This window comes from Equus przewalskii, chromosome 8, assembly GCF_037783145.1.
Source record: "Equus przewalskii isolate Varuska chromosome 8, EquPr2, whole genome shotgun sequence".
NCBI classification, from domain to species: domain Eukaryota; kingdom Metazoa; phylum Chordata; class Mammalia; order Perissodactyla; family Equidae; genus Equus; species Equus przewalskii.
Window position 1 is genome coordinate 75,195,653 of NC_091838.1, and position 27,675 is coordinate 75,223,327.

The 27,675-nt window shown below is 51.0% G+C and overlaps 1 protein-coding gene across 1 annotated transcript in view; it reads left to right on the top strand.

Moving 5' to 3' along the window:
- The window catches only part of TG (thyroglobulin), a 243,372-nt gene that overhangs the window by 110,907 nt on the left and 104,790 nt on the right, over positions 1 to 27,675 (top strand). Inside the window, exons 35-39 of the mRNA XM_070632069.1 lie at positions 11,731 to 11,865; positions 13,978 to 14,142; positions 18,069 to 18,288; positions 19,784 to 19,884; positions 21,787 to 21,948. Coding sequence (XP_070488170.1) covers positions 11,731 to 11,865; positions 13,978 to 14,142; positions 18,069 to 18,288; positions 19,784 to 19,884; positions 21,787 to 21,948 — 783 coding nt within the window. The remainder of the gene's footprint in view (positions 1 to 11,730; positions 11,866 to 13,977; positions 14,143 to 18,068; positions 18,289 to 19,783; positions 19,885 to 21,786; positions 21,949 to 27,675) is intronic.

Sequence of the window (27,675 nt, forward strand, 5' to 3'; positions counted from 1 at the left end):
TGAAAACTTTCGTTGGGTTTGTCATGAAAAGTCCTACGCAAACTTACCGGAGTGATGAGGGAAGAAATGAAATAGTAGTGATTTAAGAAAGTGGGAACTACAAACTTTTCCTAAGAATCTTTGGTGAGAAGAAAAAGAGAGAATGAGGTTGACTGCTGGAAAAAGAGCTGTGGAACTTTAGTTGGTAACCATCCATTTTCAGGTTAGGAACCACCTATGATAATGTATTGAAAACAGTATGCCTCTCTATCTGTACCAAATTTTGCTTATATTTTTGGGGAACTGGAACCCTGAAAGCAAGACCCCAAGTTAAGAAACCTTGGGTTGGAGTAAGGTGTTCTTTTCATAATGGAGAAATTTGAGTATGTTTTTACACAAAAAGTAGAGTGCCAGTGTCCAGGGATACACTGAAGACGAAGGAAGGATGGGAGTGGGGCTGGATTGGGGGATAACTGATAGATGGATGCCCCTGAGGAGGTGAGAAAGAACAAGCTCTAGAGGAGAGATGAGGGAATTGACTTCTAACAGCCAAAGATGGGATGGCTCATAGAGAGTGGAGAGGGGGACAGGGAGTCGAAGCAGATGCTGGTAATGGTCCATCTTTTCTCTAGGAGGCAAGAGGTCGGCCACTTGCTGAGAGTATGAGGGTCGTGACCATGCCTAGGCCTGGAAAGAGCATCAAGCTTTGGGAGCAGTGGTTGTAGAGAATGAAGAGAGAGATGCCTAAGCTGTCAGCCTGTGTGGAGAGTTCAGTTGAGGCTGAAGATCCGAAAGCTAGAAAGGCACCGATTTGTTGGTCTGTGGATGTTTCTTTAGCCCTGCTCAGCAGGCCACAACAAGCCGCACAGAAAGCAGGTCCAATGGATTAATCTGACTGGGCGGGAAGGGAGTTGAGGGCATTCGTAAAAGGGAAGTTGAAATGACCGGCCAATGGGAGGCCTTGGTTTATGATAAGCCAGTGAAGATGGATAACATGGAGGGGGTACGAGAGTAGAAATCACAGTGAAATTAAAAGAGCTGGTTTTAGCGGGATAACGTGTGGAAATGTTGGGAACAAAGAGGATTGTGGGGTGTAACAGCAAGCAAAGCTTAGAAAAATGAAGATTTGAGTGGTGACGGAGTTCAGTGCTGTGATGGGGTTTGGGATGTGGTGGTGGAGGGACTTGGCTGGAGCCAGTGGAAATAAAGTTCTCCGGGATTAGTAAGGTCAGGAGACTGAGACCAGAGTGTCGAATGGGCCATCTACTTTCCCTCTAGAGGATAAAGATTTTAGCAGGACTTGGGGTGGGGATGAAAATTATGAGCTGGCTGGCAAAGAATTTGAAGAATGTGAGAGAATGACCAGGCATCCCCAGTTGAGGATAATGAGAAGGACTAGAAGGTTCTGTGGCCAGAAGGTTGTGACCCAAAACAGGGACAGGGGACATTATGATCGTGGTAAGGACCCTTGTTTCCAGGACACAGTATTGGGAAAGGATGAGACGGGTCCAGGGGTTGGTTAGCTGTGACAGCAGCGAGATTGTTTCAGGGAGATGGGAGCAGCGGGAGGCTGCATCCGGAGCGAGCAAGGCCGCGTCTAGAGAAGACAGGCTGGGCTTACATTCTCCTCTTGGATTGGACGACAGCTCATGATTGCCAAGTTTTCATTCTACCAAGTAAGAACAATTTTTTAAAACAAAACAAACTAATCATCGTCATTTTGTGAAAGGACTTTAACATGCCAAGTTAAGAAGGGCAACTATCAACATATCATAAAATTACAATATTTTACCCTCCAGATGGCATTTCCCAGACTACTCCTCATTCCTGGAAAAAGCACAAAAATCTTTCTGTCACGTTGCCTGTTGGAGTTTTGCTTCCTAGCCTGTAGAACCCCCCTCCACCGTGGTCGTAATGACTGAAACCACGACCCTTTTCAGCCTCTGCCTACTGGACCAGGGGTCGGCAAACCAGAGCCTGCAGTCTGTTTTTGTGTGACCCATGAGCTGAGGATGGCCCTCAGTCACTTTTAAAGGATTGTAAAAAAAATATAGGAGGATATGCGACAGAGAACGAATGTGTCCACGGAAGCCTAAAATATTTACTCTCTAGCTTCTAACTGAAAAATCTTGCTGACCTCTACCCTCGTCTGAAGAGTTTCTGTCTTCTGTGTCCTTCCTCCTGAGTTCCTGAATCCTTTGAATCTTTTCTAGTCCTCTTGGGCCACATGACAGAGCTATGCCCCACATGGGACAGTCTTGACCAGGAAGGTGAGGGGGTGGCATCCTCATATCAGTGCTATGAATGTTCATGTTTTGGTTGAAATGCCCTATTTCACAAGTGACAGCATCTATGTCCTTGTGCATTCAGCAACATGGCACAAAAGTAGGAGCTTGGCCACTGGAGGTGGACGCACAGGGGTCAAACCCTTAACAAATGTTATGGAGCACTTCACACGCACCAAGCCGTGGGCAGCATTGCTCCATGCAGTCCTCATCTTGTGTCCAGAGCTTGCTGAATCTTTCATGCCATGACACACACTGGGGATGCTGACATCTGCCTTGGGGTAACGAAAGGAGAGGACCAGCCCTAGCTGCCTCCACCCCCTCCCCTTGGAAGTGCGGAAAGATTAATAGCACACTGTGACCTTTACCATATGGGAAGCTGTGCTCTATGACACAGATGACATGACTATTCCAGTTTACAGATTAAAACAAAATGACAATGATTGAGACTTAGCATAGAATTCACCCAAAGTCAGAGCTGGCAGGGGGCAAAGCTGGGATTTGGCCTGGCAGACTGCCCCCAGAGCCGTCTCTCCTTAAAACATGCAAGGCCACTTCTCTGAGCCAGGGTGACCAGCACAGCCCTGTCACACAGCTGTGTGTGCGTTAATTGAAATAACGTATGTAGCACATCGCAATGTGCCTGGCAGATAGGAAATGCTTAATAAATATCAGCCATGGTCACAGGTGTTATTTTGCAAGAATTGTCGTTAGGATTAGCATTATTTAGCCAGAGTGCAACATGCGGACGGAGCAGGCTTTCTGTGAGACAGCGAAAGGACGTTTTTACTGAGAACTCACTCATTGCGTTAGTTTGTTAGGGCGGCCGTAACGAAATACCGCAGACTGGGTGGCTCAGCAGAAATTTATTCTCTCGCAGTTCTGGAGGCCGAAAGTCTGAGATCAGAATCTCTGCAGAGTAGGTGCCTTGAGGGCTGTGAGGGAGGGATTTGTTCTAGAAGGCTCTCCTTGGCTTGTCAATAGCTGTCTCCTCCCTGTGTGTTCATATCATCTTCCCTCCAGGAGCGTCTCTATGTCCAAGTTTCCCCCTTTTTGTAGGGACACCAGTCATTTTAGATTAGGGACCATTCTGATGACCTCATTTTAACTTGGTGACCTCCGTGAAGACCCTCTCTCCAAACAAGGTCACATCTGAAGTACAGGGGGGGGTGAGGACTTCAAAGTCCTGCTTGGGTGGAAGTTCCACCACAGCTCACCATCGTACCCCTGCTAACCTCTGGAGAGGCAAAGTTAGGAGAAAAGCGTGCCCTTGGGGAACTCAAAAGGGGCATTTGGAGGCTGAGCACAGGAAATATGTCTTTAGGTGTTTTTCTAGTGTTATACATGTAAAAAGGGGCCCAGTAGGGTCTGCTGTAAGTGTCAGGCCTTTTCTCTGAAGAAATGCTAGATCAACAGGTAGCTCCGGTCCCATTTTCATCTTTCAAACGATCACAAAATAACAAAGGTGGTTTTTTTTTTTTCCTTTCTGTTATCAAAGGAACATCTGTTTTTTTCCGCGTGCTAACAAGGACAAAAATAGCCCAGTGTGACGTGGTTCTGACTTGAAAGGCGGTGTCTAGTGAGAAATCAGGATGTCGGAGTGTTGGTCCTGTCTGATAATGACGGCACGCGGGCATCCTCCCACTGGCAGGCACTTTGTGGCCTTCAAGCTGCGACAGCAGCAGCAGCCCCAAGTCTTGTCCTCTGCTCACGCCCAAGGTCGTGGGGGTTTGCTGGTGCCTGAGATGCTTTTCCTGCCTGAACGTCTTCAAAACTTTGATGTTTTGCCCCAGTCAGCCAGCCTGGGCGTGGAAACCCCCTCCAGCGTTTCCTCCAGCTTTTCCGTACTCGGCACCAGTTCCTTCGATAGGTGCTGAGGAGCTGATGGGAATTCTTTGGGGTTCTGATTGCAAGAAGAATAGAAAGAATCCTGTATCGTTTTGGAACTTACACTCGTTGTTCTCTTTGTTCTTGGAGATTCTTAAGAAAATCATATTTTTTATTTTTTTCATTTAAGAAATGGGTCTGTGATTGTTTGAACGTTGGAAAAAAGGGTGGCAGTTGCTGTCGGTTTGACATTTCTGCCCTTTGATCTGATTCAAAAATATTGAAGGCACTTCCCCTCAGTTTTTGCAAATGCGGAAGATGAGTGTCCAAGCAGGAGCCCACCTTTGGTTGAGCAGCCAGCAGGTGACAGACCTCTCCCTGCTCTATTAACAGCTCTGCTGTGATGTGGGGCTTTTTTAAAGCTATTTTTAATGGTTGAAAGTGTTCTATCCAAGCCTTGAAATCAAAAGCCAACATTTCCTCCTTTAACTGATGTCTGAAAAGGAAGGAAGGAAGGAATGCAAGAAGACAGGGAGGAAAGAAGGAAGGAAGGAAGGAAGGAAGGAAGAGGGAGGGAAGAAGAAAAGAAAGGGAATTAAACAGAATTTTCCATAGATTGGTGGAAAATTAAATTTCAGATATATTCTTGTCCAGTAATTTTTTTTTTTCTTTAGTGTGCATTAAAAGGGAATACAGTGCTTTCCAGAAGGGAGTGAAAGGACCTCAATGTCACTTGGAGGCTACCTGTGCCAAGGATGCAGCCCGTGCTGCCCTGGAGTCCTGCAGTGGCCCAAGCCGCCCCCACCCTGCCACCTGGTCCTCTGTACCCCCCCACCCCCCAGCAACTCTGTGATGCACAGTGGAGTTTAATGCCATAGGGCTGTCCTGGGTTCAAATGCTTACTTGCTGCCTTTCAGCTGTGTGGCCTTGGGCAAGTCACTGGCCCTATCTGGGCCTCACTTTTCTCTTCTGTAAAATAGAGATAAAATTGTTCATCTCTGTAGAGTGTCATAAGACACAGTCAGACACTCTTCACAGGAATTATTAGGCGTTTACTGCCTGCTCGCTAGATGGTAGCACTTGTTGCAAGTTTATCCCGTCCCAGAGCAAAGGGCCTCGTGACATTGGTGCATCTCTCTTCCCCTTAAGGCCACCATTTCCCCTTTGCTAGTGGGCAACAGGGCCACTTGCCTCCCAGGGTACGTTCTACTCCAGGGTCCTGGACCTGCTGGTGAGCTGTTTCATACTACGGTTTATAGTATGAACGAGTGACCAAGCGTCTTCACCACGGCAGTGCGGGGTCTGGGCGGAGTGCTGAGAAGGAGGGCATTTGCTGCTGGGAAAGTGGGCTGAGCTTGCCAGTCAGGACCTCAGCGAGGAGGTCCCAGGCTGTGGCCAGGCAGAGCAGAGACCGTGTTGGCGGGATCTGAGACCAGGCTCTGCCCTGTGACCCTGGGGAGTACCCTGGGACCTTGGGATGCCTTTGTGACCTTAGCAAGTGCCTCTGTGACCTTGGGGAGTATGCCGTGACCTTTCCTTCTGTGGCTCAGGGTCCCTATCTGCCGTGGGGTGGGTGGACGTGAGTTAACATAAGTAACTCCAATTACGCAGTAAAGGGATATCTCTTTTCACTTCTTATGGTTATCTGATGACCTGTTTGGTGTGTGGGTGAGAGTGGGGAGCACCAGGCCCCCCAGTAAAGAGGGGTGGTGCGATGCAGCTGGAGACCTGGGCGGACTTGCCCCGCCCACCGCAGGTTTGCCCGTGACCCCGAGGACCATAGGCAGTGAGTGCCATAGTCGGATTTGGAGGTGACCCTGGCTACAATGTGACAATGGCCTGAGAGGGGGCAAGACTGGCGACAGGGTCTCAGTAACTGGAGTGACGGCAGCTGGAGTGAAATTGATGAGGCCAGAATCTGGATGGAAAAGAAAGGACAGTTCCCAGAGGAGCTGAGAAGGCAGGATTGACAGGACGAGGAGGGACACGGACGACGGGATTTCTGGGTGGGACAACAGAGGGAGTGGTGGAAACAGTCCCCCAGGAAAGAAGAACGGTGTAGGGTGCAGAGCAGGCTGGGGGCAGGGCAGTGAAGTGGCACTCTGGGATGTGCTGAGCTCGTGAAACCTTGAAACGTTGCTGTGTGTAAACGTTGCTGTTTCCAGCCCCAGGTCTTCTCCGGAAAAGAAGGCCCAGTGGCTGGTGAGGCAGGAACGTGGCTCGTCCCACCCTGCCTGTGACCTGACTGAGGGGTGGCAGGACCAGAGGGCAGGGGCGAGGTGCTGATGGGCGGGATGCAAGGTGCCTTGGGGCAATGCTGGGATGGGCGAGAGGGAGCAGGGAGCAGGCAGAAGCCAGGAAGAAGATTTTAATATCACTGGCAATGGTTTGGGCTCCTATACGCCTTAGAGAACCTCCCACGGTACTTCAGTCAGGCTCATGCCTCCATAGTTTTCAAAAGATAGTGATGGAGATGCAGCGAGAACCCAGCAGCTTGACCCAGAGATGGTGCTGGGGGGGCTACTGTGCTAAGTGCTCCCCCCGTGCCAGCTCTGTGCTAAACGGTTCACGTCTAGGATCTCATTCAGCCCGATCACCACCTTAGGAGAGAAGATCTCATTATCTCCCCATTTTGCAGATGAGGAAACTGAGCCTCAGAGAACGGGAGTCGTTTGCCCAAAGTCGCAGAGCAGTTAAGTGGAGGAGCTGGGATAGCCTCGAGGAATCTGGCTGCTTAACCAAGAGTGTCTCATTTATGACATATGCTCAGGGCAGCCACTGTTACAGCTGCGGGATGTGTCCCACCCGTTCTCTGGTTTCTGGCAATGTCAGGGGCAGGCCCATCATCCTATATTCTTCCCTAACCAGCAGTGGCTCCTGGGGAGTTCCCTGGGGGCTCTGGGGTTTAGCAAAACTAGAGAGCACGCTGGGGCCGCTGAGGGGCAGTGAAGCCCTGGGTACCCTGGGAGACAGTCATCCTGGAGGAGCCAACCGTTTTCTTCTCCTTCTCTGGTCACCTCCTCCTCCTGCTTCCTCTTCTCCCTGCTCTGAGGGGAAAGGACCAGTTTCCTGAGGTCTGACTCAGAGGGGCTCAGAGCAGAGGAGCTGATGAGCTCATCTACAGCAAGATGTCAGTGGTCCTATGTCATCTTCTCAGAGGCGTCATGTGGATGAGAGATCCAGAGCAAGCGCAGTGCTTAGCAGAAAGACATCACTTTTAAAGATGCAAGTTCCTCAGAGTAGTTAAGGAGCTTGCCCAGGGACACACAGTATTAGACCGAGCTTTGGAACTGCCTCTTTTCACCAGCCTAAGCTGTTTCTCCAGCGCTGGTGGCCAAATCAAAGAAAACCAAAAGGAGTATTTCAAGCACTGTGTAAGGCTGTGGTTCTCAACTCGGCCACGCGTCAGAGTCACCTGGAAAGCTGATAGGGAGCACAGAGACCAAGGCTCCTCGAGGCGAGGACAGCACCTGGGCTTCAGAGTTCGTACTCAGTTCTTTGAGTGACTCATAATCACCAGAGTTTGAGAATGACTGATGGACAATAGGAAGGATTCCAGACTTTTTGACTAATAAGCCTGTTTTTCCAGGCTTCCACCTTTTGCTGTCAAGTATCGTCCTGGGAATGTGGGAGGCTGGTAGGTAGTTGTCGAGTGAATAAATGAATGAATGAACAAGTGCATAGTAAATCAGTTAACACAGAGGATTGCCCAACTGGAGCCCCACTGAGGCATGTCATCGCTGCGTCTGCGATCCAGTTTGGGGCCCGTTTTCAGAGCAGCCACACAGAGAAGAGCCTGAGTTTCACATCTGCGAGTTACTTTGAGAGTGAGGTCAGGGTTCTGCTAGAAAAGAAATACATGCAAATAAATAACTTTCCTTTGGGTCAACAATAACTATTTTAAAAAATATAGTGGAAAAAAAATCCCATTTCATTCTTAATGAGACCCCAAATTAGTCACAATAAAATTAAAAATCTTTTTCTCAAACTAACTTCTAACTTTTTTATTCATTTATTATTTTATTTTTATTTTTTAAAATTTTTATTCGTTTGTTTGTTTGTTGAGGAAGATTGGCCCTGAGCTAACATCTGACACCTATCCTCCTCTTTTTGCTGAGGATGATTGGCCTTGAGCTAACATCCGTGCCCATCTTCCTCCACTTTATATGTGGGACGCCTACCACAGCATGGCTTGCCAAGCGGTGCCATGTCCGCACCCGGGATCTGAACCGGCGAACCCCGGGCCACTGAAGCAGAATGTGCGCACTTAACCACTGCGCCACCAGGCCAGCCCCTCAAACTAACCTTTAACTTTAAGAATGTTCCAATTAATATCCCAAATGAGCTTTCTTGAAACTTGTCAAAATGGTTTTGAATTTCATCTGGTAGAATAAATAGCCAAGAAATATTTTTAACAGGAAAATAATCTGGGAAGACTTCTACAATGATAACGTGTATTATAAAGTGATGATGATTTAAGAAACATGAGGGTAGAGCCAGGATTAGCAAAGAAATGAATGAAAAAACCAGATAGCCACCAAACAGAATTTGTTTACGTCTAGGTACTTAATATGTGATAAACATGGCATTTCCAATTCAAGGGAAGATGATTATTTTTAATAAGTGATACCGGTATTGCAATTTATAAAGTCTATTTGAAGCAAAAGAAAACTAATCAACAAACCACAGGTGCTGCTGTTTTTCCTGGAAGCCTGGAAAACGAGGCTCATCAGCCAAAAAGTTTAGGATCCTTCCTACCGTCCGTCAGTAGTTCTCAAACTCTGGTGCAGATCAGATTCACTCAGATGCTGCCTTCGCCTCGTTCATCGGGAGAAGAGGTGCGGCATCGTAGGAAGCCGTGTGCTCTCTCTGCCTGGAGGAGCTGGGCTCAAGTCCTAACACTGCCACTTATCAGCTAAGCCCTTTGGACGTGTTGCTGGATCCATTTCCTCGTCTGTAGAATGTGCAGAGTGATGGTGCCCACACGTGGGTGATCGTGAATATTAATGGTGTTGCCGGGTTCTTGGCAAATAGCAAACTTTCAGGAAGTGCTACCAAGATCCCCAGCTTTCATGCTTCACCATGCTTTTGCGTTCTCAAAGGACTTGTTCTCAGAATTTTCCTGAGGGGCATGAACCCCAGTTGTTGGATTCTGCACGACAGCAGTGGCTCATCCGGGGGGTTCCTGCCGTCTGGGAAAGGGGGACAGGAGGAGGGTGTGGCAGGGACTTGGCTCCCGGCCCTGGGATGGCGACCGATGAGCTGGCTCTCACTTTGGAGATGCAATTCACCCTTCAATTATAGCGTTTCCCCCCAGACATCAACCTAAACGCAGAGTGCGGCTAAGGCTTCCATTTTAAGACCGTGATTGGCAAGGTTGGCCCTGAAACCCCATCATAGCTCTTCTCCCAAATTGCAGGATACTCACCATCTAAAAATATGCAGCTCAGCTTGGTCATGTTGCAAAAATGCCACTTGTACTGACCATGAAAATAGCAACATGTGGAGGATGCTCGAGAAGATGAAAGCCCAGGGTCTCTTGCAGGGAAGCCGTTCAGAAGGACGTGGTGGCTCCTGATTCTGAGGATGGCCCTCCGGCTCCAGGTCCTCATGCTGAGTCCCATGTGAAAATTGTTTGCATTATTTGGCAGCTTCTCTGGATAAACTTTTCTTCTCTCTCTTTTTCTTTTTTCATTAAAAAAAAAAAGGTAGTGATGCTGGGTTGTTATGCTACTTTATCTACCATTCTAATTTTAGTGAGCGCCCTCCCCGCCAGTGCTCTGCGTGTCAAAGACAGATTTGAGATAAAAATGACAGGCTTCCCCATATAGCTAAGCACATGGTGCTATCAAAGGCGATGACCTTTTCCTATCTGGGGATAGTTTTCCAGAAAAGATGCTCAGCTACATAGGAAGCTCAGAGGGGACGGAAGGGGCGTTGGCTGAGAGTGAGAGGCCTGGTTCTCTCTCTGGCGTGGTCACTGTCTCCCTCTGTGTTCTTGGTAACCTCTCTCAGCTTCCGACTCCTCGTTTATGAAGCAGATGTTAGAGGGCCCCCCCCGACCCCTTGTCCGGGGCACTTGGGGGATCAAATGTGGAGACGTTTCACAGATGGGGAAACTGAAGCGATGGAGGGACACCCCCAAAGGGCTTGGCTGATAAGTGATGGTGCCGTGTAAACTGTCAAGTGCGAGACCTAAGATTGCCCCGGGGTTCCGCTCTCACAAGGTAGATGCTCCCTAGTATTTATTACAGGGATAAACCGCTGTGATCTTCTGAAAAAGAAAAAGTCAAAGACAAAAAGCAAAAATAAATGAATAGAAAGATTTTCACCACTAACTGTTAGTGATGCACCCACTGAACAGCACTCTGGAATGTTCTAGAATCAGCACTCTCGAATGATCACAGAGGCCTGTGTTGGGAGGCGGCATTTGCCCTCTCGAGGGCTATTTGTGGACAGACTAAAGCACCCGTCGACCCAGACCGGCAGTCCTTCCTCACAGTGGAAGCTTAAGCCCCCTGTTGAGGGCCACCTCTGTCCTCAGGGGACACAGGGGCTCTGCCAGATGGCTTCACCTCTGCTGAGCGTCTCCCTGGCAGCTACACCAGCGTGTCCTTCTGTCCTGCTGTGACAGCATGTCCTACGTACAGGACGGTAGCGCAACGGAAGGACACAGGCTCTGTGGATGCAAAGACCTAGTTCCGATCGTGTTCTGCTCCTTATGAACGATGCGCTGCTGGACCAGCCCTTTTAACCCTTCCGTGCCTCGTTGTCTTCCTCTTTAAAATGGATGTCTTAGCTGAGGTTTCCTGGAAACAGGCTCTGTGATGGAGATGTGCGTGCAGGAAGTTTAGGGCACAGCTGTAAGGAAGCGAGGGGGAGGGATCAGGCAGGGGGCAGGTAGAACTGCCATATGAACTGGACAGTGGCCCCTTCAGAGCCCCTTTTGAGAAAGGGGCGCTGGGCCTTTGTATACCCATATGGACTAGTTTTTGGACCCAGGCTGACCCTGGGGAGGGGAAACAGCTCGCCCAGACAGAAGGCAACTCCTGGAGAGGGACTCAGCTGGGAGCCCCCAGCCGCTAACTTCCCAGCAGTTGGGGAGATGAGAACCTTGGTCCTGAGGGTGGCCTGGGCAGCAGGCCACGGTGTCTGCTAAGGAGAGCAATGGTCCTTTCTCCCCCTGCGGGCTGCGGATGATTAAATGATGGCATGTCTGTGAAGGCCTGCAGACAAAACCTGGTAACACCTACTGATAGGCTTGTTATTGGCACCGGTACCCAGCCTTATTCTAATTGTTGCATTATAACGACTGCGTTACGCTGTTTGCCTTGTCTTTCTGACTTCTCTCCCCTTCTACTGCAAGCTGCTAACTAGAAACTCTCAGACTTTGTCTCTTTTGTTTTGTTTTTTACCTTTGTATCCATAGGCTTGAGCACAGAGCTTGGCTCATCAAAAACTCTTAAAAAATCGTTGTAGACTGGAGTGATAGATAAAGGAGGGGATCACACAAGAATAGAGACCACAAGGAGGGTGCCCTGGGGCTGCCCTTTGGGGGCATCAGGTGGCCCTCCTCTGTCTTCCTCATGCCCCGGGTGGTATATATGTGCAACTGACTGTCCCCCACTTTCTCTCCTAGCCGCTCTGGATGCATGGCAGTCCCTGGCCCCCTCGTCCGTAGTTCTTGATCCGTCCATCAGGAACTTTGATGTTGCCCAAATCAGCACGGCTGCCACCAGCGACTTCTCTGTTGCCCGAGACTTCTGCTTGTTGGGTAAGTTTCTACCCTCAGATGGTGGACAAGGCTCCTCTCCCACAAGTGCTGCTCAAGATTCTGGCCTCAGAGACACACAGGCGAGCCCAAGGTGACCTGGGGTGCGTAGGAAGGAAGGAAGCGATTAACCTGGGGGGCAGACCCTGGGTCGGCTCTCCTCTGTAGTAGCCTCGTCCTCTGGCAGGGCCACCCCACAGTCAAGGTCTCCAAGGGGATAAGCCAGCCAGAAAATGAGCAACCTTGGACCAGGTCAGAGGAAGGATCTACGGGGTTAATGTGAGACAGAGGAGACGTTTGGAAGCTGTGATGGCTATCCTCAGATCGCAGGTGGCCCAGCACGGTGAGGAGGAAGTGTACTTGTTCTGGCCAGGCTCATGGGCAAAACTAAGCTCTATGGGTAAAACTCAAATTTCAAGAGATATTTTTCAGTGCAATATGGAGAACTTTCTAATAGGCAAAGCTGTTCACAGACGCATACTTCCTTTAGAGGGTTTCGGTCACTGGTAGTTAAACAAAAGAGCTTGGTGACCACATGTTAGGAATGGTCTACAAAGACTACCTTCTGAAAGAAGCTGAGATTAGATAGCACTTCCACTCCTCCAATTCTGAGATTCTATGAGTCTCCTTCTCTACAAGGTTAGATAGCAATATGCCTATCTTACACAGACAGGGCCACCATGTACAGATGTACAGGTTGTGCACTGCACAAGTCTACGTGGTGCCATTACATAGAGACTAGGCTATGAATAAAGCCTTTAGGGAGTGCACAGCTTGCTCAATCAGATGAAGCAGCACTATTTCCAGAGCTGTTCTTAGGACTGAATATGCTGAATGCCATGAATAATTTAAGCTGTTTAGTGCAGGACCTGGCACACATGGGAAATAATATAACCCTTGAGGGAATGTGGTGAGTATGATGGGGGTAGGGGGCAGAGGGAGACGAAGCTGAAGAAGAAGGCAAGGAAGAGCATGGAGAGCCTTGTCTGGTGTGACTTAATCCTGAGGCCAGTCGGAAGCCATGGAGGTGCTTTAAACAGGGGAGTGACAAGAGCATATCTGTGAATAAATAAACAACCAAAACCTGACTGTAGTGTGAAAAATAGACTGCTGGGAGGGTTGGGTCCGCCCCAGCCCCACCACCACCATTTTATTTGCAGCCCCTGGCACAGTGCCTGGGGTGTATTGTAAGTGGTCAGATGAATAAGCGAGTGAGAATGTGGATGGATGCATGGATGGGTGGATACATAGATAGATGGATACATGGATGCATAGATGCATCATTGGGTGGATAGATGGATAGATGGATGGAGGAATGATGCATGGATGTATGTCTGGATTCATGATGCATGATTGGATGGAAGGACAGCTGGCTGGCTTATCCCCTTGGAGACCTTGACTATGGGGGATGAGGAGACTGCAGAGGAGACCCCACTGAGGGTCTTCTCTCCCAGCCTAATTCCTTTCTGCTGGGCACCCCAGGTTATCTTGGGATGGATGGATGGGCAGGTGGATGAATGATACATAGATTCATGGGTGTATCATTGAATGGGTGGATTGATGGATGATGCATGGAGAGATGGCAGGGTGGATGGACAGTGCATGGATTCACGGACACATGATTGGATGGATGGATGGATGATGCATGGATTCATGGACGCATGATTGGATGAATGGATGGATGATGCATGGATTCATGGATGCATGATTGGATGGGTGGATGGATGATGCATGGATTCATGGATGCATGATTGGTTGGATGGATGATGCATGGATTCACAGATGCATGATTGGATGGATGGATGGATGATGCATGGATTCATGGACGCATGATTGGTTGGATGGATGATGCATGGATTCACAGATGCATGATTGGACAGATGGATGGACAATGCATGGATTCATGGATGCATGGTTGGATGGACGGATGGATGATGCATGGATTCATGGATGCATGATTGGATGGATGGATGGATGATGCATGGATTCATGGATGCATGATGGGACGGATGGATGATGCATGGATTCATGGATGCATGGTTGGATAGATAGATGGTGCGTGACTGAGGTGACATCTCTGTGGCCCAAGCTTCACTCTCTCTTTCTACTCCACAGAGTGTTCCCGTCACAAGGCCTGCCTCGTCACCACTCTGCAGACCCAACCTGGTGCCGTGAGGTGTGTGTTCTATCCTGACACCCAGAGCTGTACTCACAGCCTGCAGGCCCAGAACTGCCAACTTCTGCTTCGTGAAGAGGCCACTTACATCTACCGGAAGCCAAGTAAGTGCCGGCCTATGTCTTTGCAGCCATTCCCCAGAGCCTGGGTCTGGCTGGGAGGGACTTTCCCAGCATGTGGTGATTCAAGAGGGATGGCTTTTGAGGTTCTTAACAGACAGTTGGCCAAAGTTATCCTGGGCTAGGTGGGACTCACCTGGCTTGGACTGAAGGAAGGTCAAAAACCCTACTTCTAACCCAGAATTTCTTGGCACTGCCTTTATTCATTTGTTTGTTTGAGATATAGAAGCATTTTGCCCTTTGAGTTTCTTAGTAAAATAAATAGGTCACTTTTTAGTACTTTTTTGTAGTATAGAAAGTTGTTTCATGTGCCGCATCTCATTTGATCCTTACACTATCCCTTGAGGTGGAAAGATAAGGGTTTTATCCCCATCTTAGAAATCAGGAGACTCTGGCCCAGAGAAGTCATGCTACTTCTCTGATTTCGTACAGCTAGTGAGGACAGAGCAGGGACTTGGAGCCAGGTGCAAACTCTCGATGCAATGCTCTCCTGCAAACCACGATGCCTGAGTACCACATCACGACCACTTCAGAGCAGGCCGCTGCTCCTGGCTCAGTTTAGTTTGAAACATTCAGTAAGGTGCTGTTATGTGTCAGACCTTGGGTCAGGTGCTGGGGATACAGGGAGGAAGCACGCAAAGGGCAGAGCAACATGTGAATCCATCCCTAAGCAAAGTAGTAAGAGCCGTGGAACAGGAAACATGGGAGCCGGGGGCCTGGCGGGTGCACCTCCCCGATTAGACATACTTACGGGATGAAATTAATAACTTTTAAAAGCTGTTAGCTATTCCTTTCATCTTATCTAATAGAGCAGAGATTAGCAGACTTTCCCAGTAAAGGGCTAGATGATAAATATTTCAGCTCTGCAGCCACATGTCTCTGTTACAACTGCTCAGCTTGGCCTTTGTGGCAGGAAAGCAGCCGCACAGGATTGGTAAACCAATGGGCGGGGCTCTGTGCCAATGAGACTTTATTTACAAAGTCAGGGAGCAGCAAGATTTGGCCCCACCCCATCCTAGAGTGTTGATGGTCCTTCAGGCCTGTCTTGATCCCGGCACATCCTCCTCTCTGCCTCCCTCCTCCAGCTCGTGCCCCGGGGCCTGGGAGTCCTGTGACTCCTCTATGCTGGCGTCTTGGGCCCTCCGTCTCAAGTCTTGTCTTCTCGCTGGACATGATATTGTTTGGTCAAGTCAGATAGATTTCAATAGTATGTGTCGCCCATAGGGTAGCTAATCCGTGTGGTGGTCCTGCTGGACTTGGAGGTTTGATTCTGTAAAACAAATGAGGCTGCTTCTCTGTTCATTGCATGCAACTCAAATGCAACATGAAATGCTCAGTTCCGGCGGAAGACGCATGCCATATCCACCCACACAGACACTGTTGGTTTGCACCTAATGTGCATACAGAGCTGCAGATAATTTTCTTAGCCCAGGGAGTCGCATGGCCTAAATATGGGAGGGTTTTGGGAAAAGTCCACCATTTCTGCAAAAGATTTCAAAAGGGAGAGCTGTGCATCTAACATTTCCCCGTGTTGGATTTCGCTCAGTCTGGGATTCATTGGGCAGCCTCTGCACGGGGCCTGGAACACTGCTGTCTGTGGGAAAGCATGCTCGCATTCCCTCGAAATTCTTTAGCTCTCATATTTTCTGTCTCGGCCCCGCCTTCGGATGATGCCACGTTCATGAAATGTGGCTGTTTCCTGCAGAGCAAAAACCTGACCTCAGAAGTTTCTGCTATGTTAGTACCCACAGTCCTCAGGGCTTGCCCGAGACCCTGTGATTTACGAATGAAACAGGAAATCTTGTGAGAAGCAACTGTGGGGCGAGATGGTCATGATTTGTGCTGGAGGCCAGATCACAGGGCAGCAGCTGGTTCTTTCCATCCTGAGCTTCCATCTTAAGTTGGAACTCACAATCCAGTGTTTGTGCAACAGAGAAGGTTTCATTCACTATGTTCCTTCTCCCTTCCTTCCTTTTTCTCTTTTTCTTTCCTTCTTTGTTTCTTTGTTTCTTTGTTTCTGTTTCTTTCTTTCTCTCTTTCTTTCTGTCTCTCTCTCTCCCTCTCTTTCTCTCTCTCTCTCCCTCCTTCTCTCTCTCGCCCTCTCTCCCTCCCTCTCTCTCTCTTCTTCTTTCTCTCCCTCTCTCTCTCTCTCTCCTTCCTCCCTCCCTTCTTCCCTCCCCCTCCTCCTTTCCTCCCTCCCTCTTTCCTTCTTCCTTCCTTCTTTCCTTTCCTCCCTCCCTCCCCTCTCTTCCTCCCTCCCTCTTTTCCTTCCTTCATGCATTCATTCATTCATGTGTTGAGCTCCTGCCATTTGCTAGGCACTGGGCCTGGAACATGACAGGCATCGTGTTATCTATTCTGGACATCTTCGTGTTGTATGGACTGCTATTATTCCTACTTTGCAAATGGAAAAATTATGAAGATCAAAACAATTACAATGTTTTCCTGAAGTAGCTGGTCATATCATAAAACACAGGTCTCCCTGACTCCCCTGACCGGCTGTCAGTTTTCCCTCACGGTGCCGAGCTTCAGTGGGCTGGAGGTCATGAACACATGTCCCACCAGGGTTTCTCAACCTTGCACCATTGACATGTGGGCCCACATAATTCTTTGCTGTGGGGAGCTGTCCTGCCTATCATAGGATGTTTAGCAGCATCCCTGACCTCTACCCTACTAGATGCCAACAGCGAGCGTCTCTCTCCAACCCTTGTGACAACCAAAAATATCTCCAGACATTGTCAAATGTCCCCTGGGAACAAAATCACCTCCAGTTGAACTACTGCATTAAACCAAGCTCTTGAGGAATGGATAGACTCCTGCCTGCCTGTCTGTCTGTCTGTCTGCCCCTTCTCCCGTGCTCCTGTCTAGTCATCATATATATGTATATATTAAACAAAAGGAGCTGCAGAGGCAGCAAAGCTTTCGCTCTCAACCAGCTGACGGGAGAGCCGAGCCAAGCAAACCCAGCTGCTGGAAATAATAAGAGACTTTGCACACACACACACACACACATTGAGAGAGAGACAATATCTCTCCACCAGTGTTTGTTTCCCCTTGTGTGTGGCCCTAAGTCCTGTGGAGAATCAGACACACAGGCCTGTCTCAGGTCCCTGACATTGGCATTTGGCACCGAGCTGGAGCCCAACAAGAGTTTGTTGAACGAGTGAGCGAATGAAAGAAAATATAGTAGAGGAGATAAGGTAGGGCTCCAGGGAGGCCGATGGGATCTGGTGATTAGCCCTACAAGAAGGGGCGTGGAAAGCCCTCTGGAGCTCAGAGCGGTGATGGCAGGCGGGCCCAGCCCAGAACTTACAGACCATGCGGGATTCAGACACGAACAAAGGGAGGGAGGGCATTGCAGGCATGGGCAGAGGCCCAGAGAGGGGTCCTGACTTGACCCTTGACCCCATGTGAATGGGGCGTGGTCAGAGTTGGGTTCAGAAAGGTGTGGCTTTGACTCCTACATGACCATGAAGTCCTGGCAGCTGCCCACCCTCAGTCCCCAAACTTATTTCCTCACCAGTGAAAGGCAAATATGGGCCACAGTTCCTTAGCTGCAATCCTGAAATCCAAAAGTTCTAAAAAGTCCCTCCGTTCTTGTAAAAATCCAATTACGTCTGACCTGAAGCTCATGCCTGGCCCCACGGGGCTGAGTGAGGGGTTGTGGGCCAGAGTGACGAGCTAACACCTGGAGAGAAGGCACTGGTACTGCCTCTGCACATATTCAGTGCCTGGTAAAGGTGAACTGTCTTGGCAGTTTTTTTCACATTGAGCACTAACTTGACTAGACTTAAGCTATTGGGGACTGAATGGATTTTCAACCTTTTTAAAGTGCAAATGGCAGTATTTTGTTTGAATAGAGCACCCACTGCTCCCTCTCGCCCTCCTCCCCCGCACGCCCCTCCCAACAGACCTCCCTCTCCTTGGCTCTGGGACATCTGCGCCTTCTGTGACCATCGCCACCCACGGCCAGCTGCTGGGCAGGTCCCAGGCCATCCGGGTGGGCACTTCGTGGAAGCAGGTGGACCAGTTCCTGGGAGTTCCGTATGCCTCCCCGCCCTTGGCAGAGAGCCGCTTCCGGGCACCCGAGCCCCTGAACTGGACAGGACCTTGGGATGCCACCAAGCCACGGTAAGGGCTGAGTGGAGCACGCTTAGGTGACTGCCCAGAGAAGCCGTCTCGCATCGTCATCCATCAGAGGGAGACCTGGGGGCAGAGCAGTGCCTCCTAGAGGGAGCGGTGCAGTGGGTGGGGGTGTCGTAGTTAAGGTGGCATTAAGCGCTCTAACAGATAAATGTCCCCAGTATAACGTTATCTTCCTCCTGGAAAGTCCACTTGGTGATGGAGGGGCTGATGTGCTCTGCTCCACACAGCGATTCGGGGACCCAGGCTGACAGAGGCTCTGCCTTCTTCAGCACGAACCTCCCTCGGCATCGCATTTAGGAAAGAGGCTGTGGGAGAGTCTGCTGGGGACATTTCTAGGGGCCACCCTTGGAAGTGGTATGCATCCAACAGTTGCACCAGGATCCATCCGGGTGGCCAGAGCTCAGAACTCCTGGCCACGTCTGACTTCAGTGCGGCTGAGAAATATAGCAGAGAAGGAAAATTACATGAGCTAATGAAAATAACCTTAAAAGAACTATTTTTTTTTCTAATAGGGACAATATTAAAAGGAGTTTTCAAAATAAAAAAAAAAGCATCTGTAGCCTATCTTCCTGCCTCATCAGCTATTTTCGATTTCATCCATTCCTCCCAGGCATACACCGCTTTAGATAGCTGACGCAGTGGGGAAGATGTTGTGATTTTCCTAACTAGAGTGTGTGCGGAGCACCCTGAAGAAGCGCACTCCTCCCTTCTCCTCCCCACCTGCGTTTGCCCTTCCCACAGGCCGGGCAGGTCCACAGGCTCAGGCCAGAAAGAGAGGAGCTAGGAGGCTCTTGAGTATCCAGGCCGGGGAAGGTGGAGGCTGCAGTCGGCCAGTGGCAGGGGGGATGTAGAAAGCCACGGCTGAGTCTCCACCACTGAGAAACGAAAGGAATAAACCTGCCCCAACTAGAGCACTTTGCCACGTTAGGATGTACCCATTTGACAGAGGAGGTTGAGTCACAGAGGTTTTAGAGTGGTGAGTAGTTGGAGCGCTTGGCTCATCAGATCCCAGTGCTGAGTGGAATCAGTCTTTTGGGTGAAGTACCATCATCCTCCATAGGCCTGTCCCAAACGTGGTCTCAGCTCTTATGCTGGGAGACACTCACCCTGGCGCACAGGAACTCTGTGCTGACGTAGAGAGCAGGTCGGACACCTCATCTGGCAACAGGTCTGCACACTTGGAGCAAAGGAGGGCCAAGGTCCCAAGTGGCATCCATTGTCCCCTTCCTTGTCTCGGGTGCCCTTCTCTCTGGTTTAGCACCTGTCCCTGGGGGATGTTCCTGCCCAGGCCGGTGCCAGGGAGAGTGGTGGGCACCTGCTGTTCCTCCCATTCATTTGCCACTCCCATCTCCCGTTTCCCAAAGCTGCCTAATTGCCAGAGCTGGTGGGACCCCAGCCTCGGGAACGGGGCAGTGGGAAGGGGATGTGGGCCTGCCGCCTTGCTCCTTTCCCCTGGAAGTCTTACAGCCTGTATCTGCAGGGCCAGCTGCTGGCAGCCGGGTGCCAGAACGCCCCTGTCTCCCGGACTCAGCGAAGACTGCCTGCATCTCAATGTGTTTGTCCCCCAGAATGTGGTGAGTCCTGCAGCCCTTGCTGGGTTTGCCTGGAAAACCACCCAGGTGCCACCCGCTCCCCACGGCTTTGGGCCCCGTTCCCTCCTCTCCCGTGTGCTCCCCTTGGGTTGTGCTCCCATGCCCCCTGGGGTGGCTCTTGGCTTCGAGAAGGCCTGACTGGCTGAGAGCAGGCAGAGGGGCCTTCGGCTTCCTCCACAGCCTCGTCCCATCCTCCCCACGTCCGGCATCCCGGCGCCCCAGCCACACCGGGGCCGGTGCACCGTTATCCCCACCCGCTTCTCTAAGAAATATTCACGATGGCCTGTGACAGGCTGGGACTGCTCCAGGTGGGACCCCGCTATGACAAAACACAGCCACTGCCCTCCCGGGGCCAGAAATAAACAGACAAGCAAATAAATAGTGACGAAAAATACACAGGGACAGGAGGGGGTCGGTGGCGGTCAGGAGGTCCCGTTGGAGCACAGCGCAGAGGTGGGAGGATGTGAGCCATGCAGGCAGGCAAGGTGAGGGCCGGCCATGTAGGGCGGGGACCCCTAGAGGCCACAGGCTGGGAAGGGAGCAGCTGGCATTCCAATTAGCCTGCAAATGAGGAAATGTCCTCTCCCCTGCGGAAGATGCTTGGGGCCACCCCTCGGGGGCGTTTGTGGGAGCTTTCTGCATGGACTCTTATTTGAGGCAGTTCTGGAGGTGAGGTGGGGGGCTTTGACCCTGACCCTGGTTGTGCCCTGTTTTGAAGCCCGTTTCTGCCTAAGTAGCATCTGTGACCCTGAGGTTGAATATTTGAGTTTTCTATTTAGGGGAAAGGGTCAGAATGCATGGGAGTGAAAGGACCTGATGAGCTTTAGGGAACAAGAGTTTCTGGTGAGGCTGACCCAAAGTTGATAGATCCCATGGTGCATGTGACGATGCCACCAATTCCTGGTTTCCTACCTACTAGCAGAGAGAGTCAACTGTACTTCATGGGCTGCGTTAACAGAAGTATGGAGCCTAGAGTGAGGGAGGTGATAGAGTTCCATTCTGCCCAACTCTGGTCATACCATACTTGCAGATGCCAAATTAAGTTCTGGCTCCAAACCAGCCTGCTACTTGCTTTCATATCTGTGATTTCACTTGTCTTCACATCAATTCTACAAGGAAGATATCTATATCTCCCTATCTCTCTATATATAGTCCCTCCTCATTTTAAAGGTGCAGAAATGAGGCTAAGAGAGGCTAAGTGACTTACTTAAGGACACACAGCTGGGCTGAGTGGAGGCTTGGTCCCCGTATCCTGACTCCAAATCCAGTGCTCTGTCCCCCAGGGAAGTTCCCATTTGAAGAAAGCTTTGCTGTTTCTGCCTTGGGCAGCTCCGTCGCCTCATCCTGGCCTTGGGGGAGGAGCGTTGATGCCATAGCCTGGGCTGCCACAGCGGCGCATGCTGCTAAAGTGACGGACCCTGCAGGGGTTGGGGGGGCAGCATCTTGGACACCTCCTTCTGGCTGCGGGGTGGAGAGGCTGAGGACTGACCCTCAGGACCCTCTGCGGCCTCGCCTCGCTTCACTGACACGTGCCGGCAGCAAGGCAAACAGCCTCCTCTCTTGCTGGTGTGCCACCCGATAAAATGGCTCTGAGCGCTGTTAGGATGTCAGTCATGTTGGAGAAGGGCCACCTAGCTTAATTACCTCTTTACAGGACCTCGCTCCCAACACAGGCACATTCTGAGGCCTGGGGGTTAGGGCTTGAACATGTCAATTTAGGGGGACACACTTCACCCCATAGCATGGGACTGAGTGTGCCCAGAGAGCAGCGCTGACCAGAAGAGTCACACGCAGGCTCAGAATCTCACTCCTCCATGGGAAGGTGCCCTCACTGAGCTCTGCTGCAGGAAAATGGGCCAAGCTGTAGCCCCTGCATCTCTCCAATCCCCACAGGCCCCCGGAGCGTCCGTGCTGGTGTTCTTCCACAACTCCATGGAGGGCAGGGTGAGCGAAGGACAGCTGGCCCTTGACGGTTCCTTCCTGGCTGCTGTTGGCAACCTCATCGTGGTCACTGCCGGCTACCGAGTGGGCGTCTTCGGCTTCCTGAGTTCCGGTGAGTTGCTGGCGTTGGTGGGACTGCTGACTCCTAAAGCTGAGGCTCGCTCTGTGCGTGTGCGGCCCCTTCTTCCCGAAGCCCCATCCCCTCCTGGCCCCTGGCCCGCCTCCAGCCCAGCTGAGCCCTCAGTGGAACATCCAGCTCCCTCCGGTGACGCTGACACTCGTAGACAAGAGCCATAGTTTCCATTGATTGGACTATGTGTCGGAAGCTGTCCCATGCTTTATCTTGCGATGTGTATCTGTGTGTGTGTCTATTGAGGTCTCAGAAGGTTAGACACTTGCTCAAGGTCACATGCTCAGGAAAGAGCAGGACAGGATTCCCCAGCAGGGTTGACTGGCCCTGGAGAACCGTAAGGCATGGATTATGGCCTTGGACACACAGGGAAGCCCTCTGACTCAGAGTGAGGGCTGCATCAGTGATGGGCTTCCGGCTCCCCCTTTAACCCCAGCCTTGCTTGTGAACATTGGCCTGTCCCCTATCTAGTCACAGGCCCATTTGTCACTCTGGTTGCCCCCTCTCCTCTCCCCTACAACCCCCAGGGCAGAATTGAGGCTTGGACCAATGTCAGCATCCTTCGTCCACATCTCCTCCATCTCCAGCCCCCACCAGTGGCAGGGCAGTTGTCAAGTAGCTGTGACCGAGCACAGACACGCTGGTCTGGGAATCCGAAGAGCCATTCATTGTCTATGTGACCTTGGACAAACCCTTCCTTTCTCTGAGTCTCAGTTTTCTCCTCTGTAAAATGGGAATAATTGTACTCAACTTCCAGAGTTACTGTGAGGCTCAAGTGAGGTCCTGCATGTGAAAGGGCTTTAGAGACTGTGACGGGCTTTTCGAGTCCTCCAGGATGGGCACTGAGCCTCATCTCTGTTCTCCAAGATTCTCGTTTAAGACCTGGGTTGGCTTACCTGCTAAGTGTGGGTGGGCGGGTGGAAGGCAGCATGGCTGGAATGAGGGACTTGAGTAGAGTGTGGGTGAGTGGGGTGGATCTAGCACGAGTAGGAACCCAGCGGTGCAGGGAATGCGGGCTAACAGACCACCTGGCACGGGGCCTTGAGCGCCATGATGAAGATTCTAGGCCTGCGCAACAAACGCGAAAGGGTCAAGAAATTAAGGCAAAATCCGACCAGATGCCAACGTGGGAAATGGAGATGAAGAACAGATTTCAGATTTTCCCTCAGGGGGAGCAGGGTCAGCTGCCAGAGCATTGACAACGCTTCGCCTGGTTTCCTTTCCTCTTTTCAAACATGACTGAATGATTTAAGTCAGTAGCTCCTTTCTCTAAGGAGGTGGGTGAAATTCCAAGCTCCTCCTGCTAAACGGTGGTGGTGGGTGGGGGCAGGTTTTCACAGACACGGCTGACTTCTTGGTTTAGAGCATTTCCAGACAGAAGAGAGTGAATTTCCATATGTCGTCCGTCCCTGAGGGGGCGAGGGGCTATGATTTCATGGGCTGTCATCTTATTGAGAATTCGTGTGCTTCTGGGAAGGCAAACTCATTTCTGCTGCTGGTGGGGGCAGCGCTGGGGGGAGGCAAAGGAAACTTCCAGAACACTCAACCCTTCCCATTCTTGACTTGCAAGGCTGCCTGTTCATTGTACTTAAATCAAAAGTGTCAGCCAGAGAGAGAAGGAAAGTTACACTTACCCGGCGCCTTGCTGTGCCAGACATCTTGCCTGGATTATTTCATTTCATTCTCACGGCAGCTCTGTGAGGCCAGGCTCATGTGGCTTTTCACAGATGAAACGACGAGGCGCAGAGAGGTCAAGGAACTTTATGCGCCACAGTTACGAGTGGCATCCTGGGCGTTAAACCCTGGTGGTCCAACAGCAAGAAAAAACATAGGGTAGCTTGCTCCCTCAGATGTCCAGGAACACCCTACGGATTCCTCAGTCTTCTGTGTACAGAGCAGGATTCCTCTTTGCATTCGTTTAGCCACAGGCAGTCTGTCTCTGCTTTATTTACTAGACCTCCTAGCGTTTCCCACATTCCTGAGATTTCACATCTCTTACGTTGGGCCTCCCTGCAGTTCAGCCGGATAGGGAAGCATCCATCAGTCAAGAAACAGACACAGAGAAAGTGGCAGGGGGCGGAGAAGCAGCCACAGGGTGATACCAACATAGGCCTCTTGACGGCAGAGGGGCCGCCTCCTGCCTGCCACACACTTTTGATGACAAGGCTCTATGGAGGGGCGGCCACCACGCAGAGGATGTGGGAGTTCACAGCCTCCAGGCGCGCTTGAGAGGGAAAAGGGAGCAGGCGTGCCATTCAGCTCACCCCCAATAAATTTACGACACAAGCACACTATCCCCTTTCCCATTTTAAAAAAAGTACAATAGATTTTACTATTTAGAGAGGTTTTCTGTATACAGTAAAATTGAGCAGAAAGTACAGAGAGTTCCCACACACTCCTTTGTCCCTTGCCTCAGTTTCCCCTGCTATTGGTGAGGCACATTTGTTACAATTGATGAGCCAGTATTGGTACCTTGTTATTGACTGAAGCCCATGGTTGACATGAAGGTTCGCGCTTCGTGTTTTACGTGCTGTGGGTTTTGACAAATGTGGGATGACGCGTGTCCACCATTACGGCATGACACAGAATAGTTCCACTGCCCTAAAACTTCCCTGGGCTCCGCCTATTTGTCCCTCCCCTTTTCTGTTTTACATGGCTGGAAAACTGCCGTTCAGAGCACAGGGCTGGAAAGAGCCCGCTACTTCGAGTGCCAGCCTCAGCCTGGTGTCCTGCACGGCGCACAGACTTTGCACGCGCACAGGGCAGGGCCCGAGGGAAGCTCTGTGACTCTGTGGGTACCAGGGGCTCTAGGCAGTTCCTCCCCTCCGCATCCCATCACAGGCTGCCTGTCTTAGCATCAGATGATGCTGAGACCTTCGGGGCGGATGATGAGATAAAGGGTCAAAGGCAAATGCCTGGAACCGAGCCTGGCATCAGCAGGGGCTCACAAGGTTAAGGCCTTTTCTTTCCGTCGACAGCCTTCTTCAATAGTCAGGGCTGTGCTGTAGTCGTGTCCCGGCCCTGCATGTGGTCAGAGCTGCCTCCCATCGTGGCAGCAGCAGCCCTGGCATTTACTGAGTCAGCCCGGGTAGCAGCTCTGTGTGCTTCGTCTCTCAGATAAATGTGTGCAGCATCTGCTGTCGTAGCCCAGAGTGAAAATGGTCCCTTGAGGACTCCAGACTCCAGAGGTGCTTTTCAAAAGGGGTGGGAGAAAGATAAAAACAGAAGCTCGTGCCAGTCCTGCAGCCGACTGGACAGACTCGTGTTCTCTGCGAGAGAGGCCAAACCCAACAGTCCTTAAGGGAGCCGTGGTTCCTGAGGAACGGAGCAGTTGGAAAGGAAGTGAGGGGGTCGGTGGGCCTGGGGAGGCCATTGCCCCAGCCTGGACCCTGCAGGCGGGACAGACCCTGGGGGCGTGGGACACAGTGATGATCCTTCTTTCTCTGCAAAGCAATGCAGAGAGGGGGACCAGGGGTGGCAGCGTGGGTCAGAGGAGGAGCGGGTGGGCACCGCCTCTGCAGGGCAAGGAAGCAGAGGAGGTGTGCTTTGGCCAGCGAGCCAGACAGAAGGCCAGGCACGGGAACATCATCATTACCTCATCATCCCTGGGGCGTTGGAGGCCCCCGACAGGGTCTGCCACCCTCTCCGACTGCAAGACCAGGCACAGAGTCCTGCCCAGCGGGAGACCCATCACAGGTGCCATTTCTGCTACTGAAGACAGGGCACATCCTGCAAAGGGCCTCTGTAGGATGATGCTGGGACCTAAGCCCGGTTTGTTTTATTTAAGAAAAACCAAACAATCTCTATCGTGCTATATGCCACGCACTGTTCCGTTCCCTTTACGAATATTAACCAATGCAGTCATCATAGCAACCTAACGAGGTAGGTATTATTATAACCCCCATTTTACAGGTGGGGAAAGTCAGGTCTTGTTAAGTAACTTGTCCAGGGCCCCACACAGCTAGCAGGTGGAGGAGCCGGGACCTGGGCCCAGCTGGTCTGACTCCATAACCCGTGTCCTTACCCACCTCCCCGTGCTGCCTGTTATTGATGGCATCAATAATGACCTGGGCGAGAACCCACCATGAGCCCAGAATTGTGCTAACAAGCTTTAGAGGGATAGATGAAGAAATCAGACGAGCAGGTGAGGACCAATTAGACAGTGAGGGAACCACGGAGTGTTTGCTGGGGTGGTTCAGACCAGAGGGGCAGGAGGCTGCAGGTGGAGGGGCAGAGCAGGACCGGCTGGGGTAGACGGAGAGGAGCTTTACCCTGTTGTCCAGAAATCTGCTCACACCCGTGTCCCCACTGGACTGGACGCGCCTGGTCCACAGAGAGCAGCCCTCTCCAGTTTCATGCCCCCCGCAGCTCTGCACAGCACGTGTTTGTGGCAGAACGGGGCCAGGCGGACCTGAGTGGGGCCCTGAGGATGAGGAGAGTTGGGGCTGCACACACAGACCGCGGGCGGAGTGAGTGGGGATGTGATGAGTGGACCCCCATGGCTGGAGGAGAGCCGGTGTCGGACAGTGAAGGGAACCAGACCGCTTGGGGAGGCCGAGGTCCACCTTAGAGGATCTGAAAAGTCAGGAAGAAGTTTAGACTTGATGAGGCAGGAATGAGGGAGTTATGAAAGCTTTTGAGCAGGGATGGTTCCATAAATAGCTTAGATTTTCTAATGAAAATAACACAGGGCCTTGCACGTCATAGATTTTTCAACCAATGTTTGTTGAATTGTATTGAATATTAGGACAGAGCTCCAAGTGTGCAATTTAAGTCCCGACTTGATCTCACATTTGCTTCTTGCACCTAAACAAACTTTTCCTCTTGAGGCTCAGCTTCCTCACCAGCCAAGGACAGGGTTGGACTAGACTATCTCAGACCAGCTGGTTAGCTGCCTTCTGTGCGGGTCCCTGAGCCGTGTGCCCTGAGGGCCAGGATCTTGTCTACCTTCCTCTTCGCAGTACCTAGCATGATGCCTGGCACCAGGTGAAGCCTCTTGAACACCCCCTCCCTTCTGACCTCCTAGGGGTCTGTTGACCCCAGAATGTCAGCATTGTAAGCAGGAAGCTGATATATGAGACGTAGGATTCAGGGACATTCTCTTCTCCCCCATTGTCACTGGAAATTCAGGCCATGGATGTCACTTCCCAGACTTGCAGGACTGGGTCCTGCTCATTGGCACGCTGCTTTCCTGCCCTGCCTGAGACCTCATAAACAAATGCTTTCATCCTAACAAATGAGACGTACGTGCAATCCAGAAAGGTCCACGGAGAGAATGGTGCCAATCGCGTCACCAAACCCAGAACATGAAATGCATTTGAAGAAATTCTGAAAAGTCTTCCCAGCTGGAAAAGTAATTTGGGTCATTTGTACCGGTCCGTCCTCGGAGCTGGTGTTCTCATCAGCTTTGTGAATACCAGGGTGGCGAATGGAGATGCAAGATCTTTCTGTTTTTCTCCTTGGGAATATGGGGTCTTGGTGATAGTTTCTCGCTTGATGCTGAAGCCCGTTAGTCATATCTACGGTCATTCATTCACCTAATACTTACTGAAGACCTACTATGTGCCACTAGTTTTAGTAGGGGTACAGTCTAGCAGGGAAGACAATGGTGACAAGTACCCTGAAAGAGGATGCTGGCTTTGCCTGAGGGCTGCCTGTGAACTGATGGCATAGCTAAGACTTGAAGGATGGCTGGGCCGAAGGAGGAGG